The sequence below is a fragment of the Corvus kubaryi genome, unplaced genomic scaffold (genome assembly GCF_017639235.1).
Source record: "Corvus kubaryi isolate FWS band 111438036 unplaced genomic scaffold, C.kubaryi_AGA036_p1.0 36909, whole genome shotgun sequence".
Lineage (NCBI taxonomy): Eukaryota > Metazoa > Chordata > Aves > Passeriformes > Corvidae > Corvus > Corvus kubaryi.
Genome location: NW_024580979.1, coordinates 20430 through 21456, shown reverse-complemented (window position 1 = coordinate 21456; position 1027 = coordinate 20430). Strand labels below are relative to the sequence as shown.

Sequence of the window (1027 nt, the reverse complement as noted above, 5' to 3'; positions counted from 1 at the left end):
CTGTCCCCGTCCCTGTCCCCATCCCCGTCCCTGTCCCCATCCCTGTCTCTGTCCCCGTCCCTGTCCCCATCCCTGTCCCTGTCCCCGTCCCTGTCTCTGTCCCCGTCCCTGTCCCCGTCCCCATCCCCATCCCTGTCCCCGTCCCCATCCCCATCCCCGTCCCCATCCCTGTCTCTGTCCCCATCCCTGTCCCCGTCCCCATCCCCATCCCTGTCCCCGTCCCCGCCCTCTCCCCGCACCTCCTTGCTGGTGATGAAGGTCATGAAGACGTCGTCGCTCACGGTCGTCGTGGCCACGTTGGGCCCGGGGGCGTCGAACTCCGAATTCCCGAACTTCTTCCAGTTCTGGAGGGGCGGAAATGGGGGAAAAGAGCCTGAAAATCCCCGGAATTGGGGCTGGGGGGGAATTCCCGTTCCCTGCTCCCAGGCCTGAGAGAATCCCTCACCCTGCTCCGGAGGGAATCCCCTGTTCCCAAGGAAAACATTCCCCATTCCCAGGGGGATCAATCACTCCCCATTCCCAGGGGGATCAATCAACCCCTTCTCCCACAGGGATCAATCAATCCCCATCCCACGGGGATCAATCAATCCCTTCTCCCACGGGGATCAATAAATCCCCATCCCACGGGGATCAATCAGTCCCTTTTCCCATAGGAATCAATCAATCCCCATCCCACGGGCATCAATCAATTCCTTTTCCCATTCGCACAGGCATCATTCAATCAATCAATCAATCAATCCCTTTTCCCATGAGGATCAATCAATCAATCAATCCGTTTTCCCACGGTGATCAATCAATCCCTTTTCCCATTCCCATAGGAATCAATCAATCAATCAATCAATCCCTTTTCCCATTCTCATAGGAATCAATCAATCAATCAATCCCGTTTCCCACGGTGATCAATCACTCCCTTTTCCCATTCCCACAGGAATCATTCAATCAATCAATCAATCAATCAATCCCTTTTCCCATGATGATCAATAAATCCCCTTTCCCATTCCCACAAGAATCAATCAATCAATCAATC

General features: G+C 54.2%; 1 protein-coding gene across 1 annotated transcript in view; it reads right to left on the bottom strand.

Annotated features, from left to right (window-relative positions):
- Nucleotides 1-1027, bottom strand: part of EIF3G (eukaryotic translation initiation factor 3 subunit G) — a gene marked incomplete at its 3' end in the record, with an annotated part of 5180 nt that overhangs the window by 1070 nt on the left and 3083 nt on the right. Inside the window, exon 6 of the mRNA XM_042020222.1 lies at nucleotides 240-344. Coding sequence (XP_041876156.1) covers nucleotides 240-344 — 105 coding nt within the window. The remainder of the gene's footprint in view (nucleotides 1-239; nucleotides 345-1027) is intronic.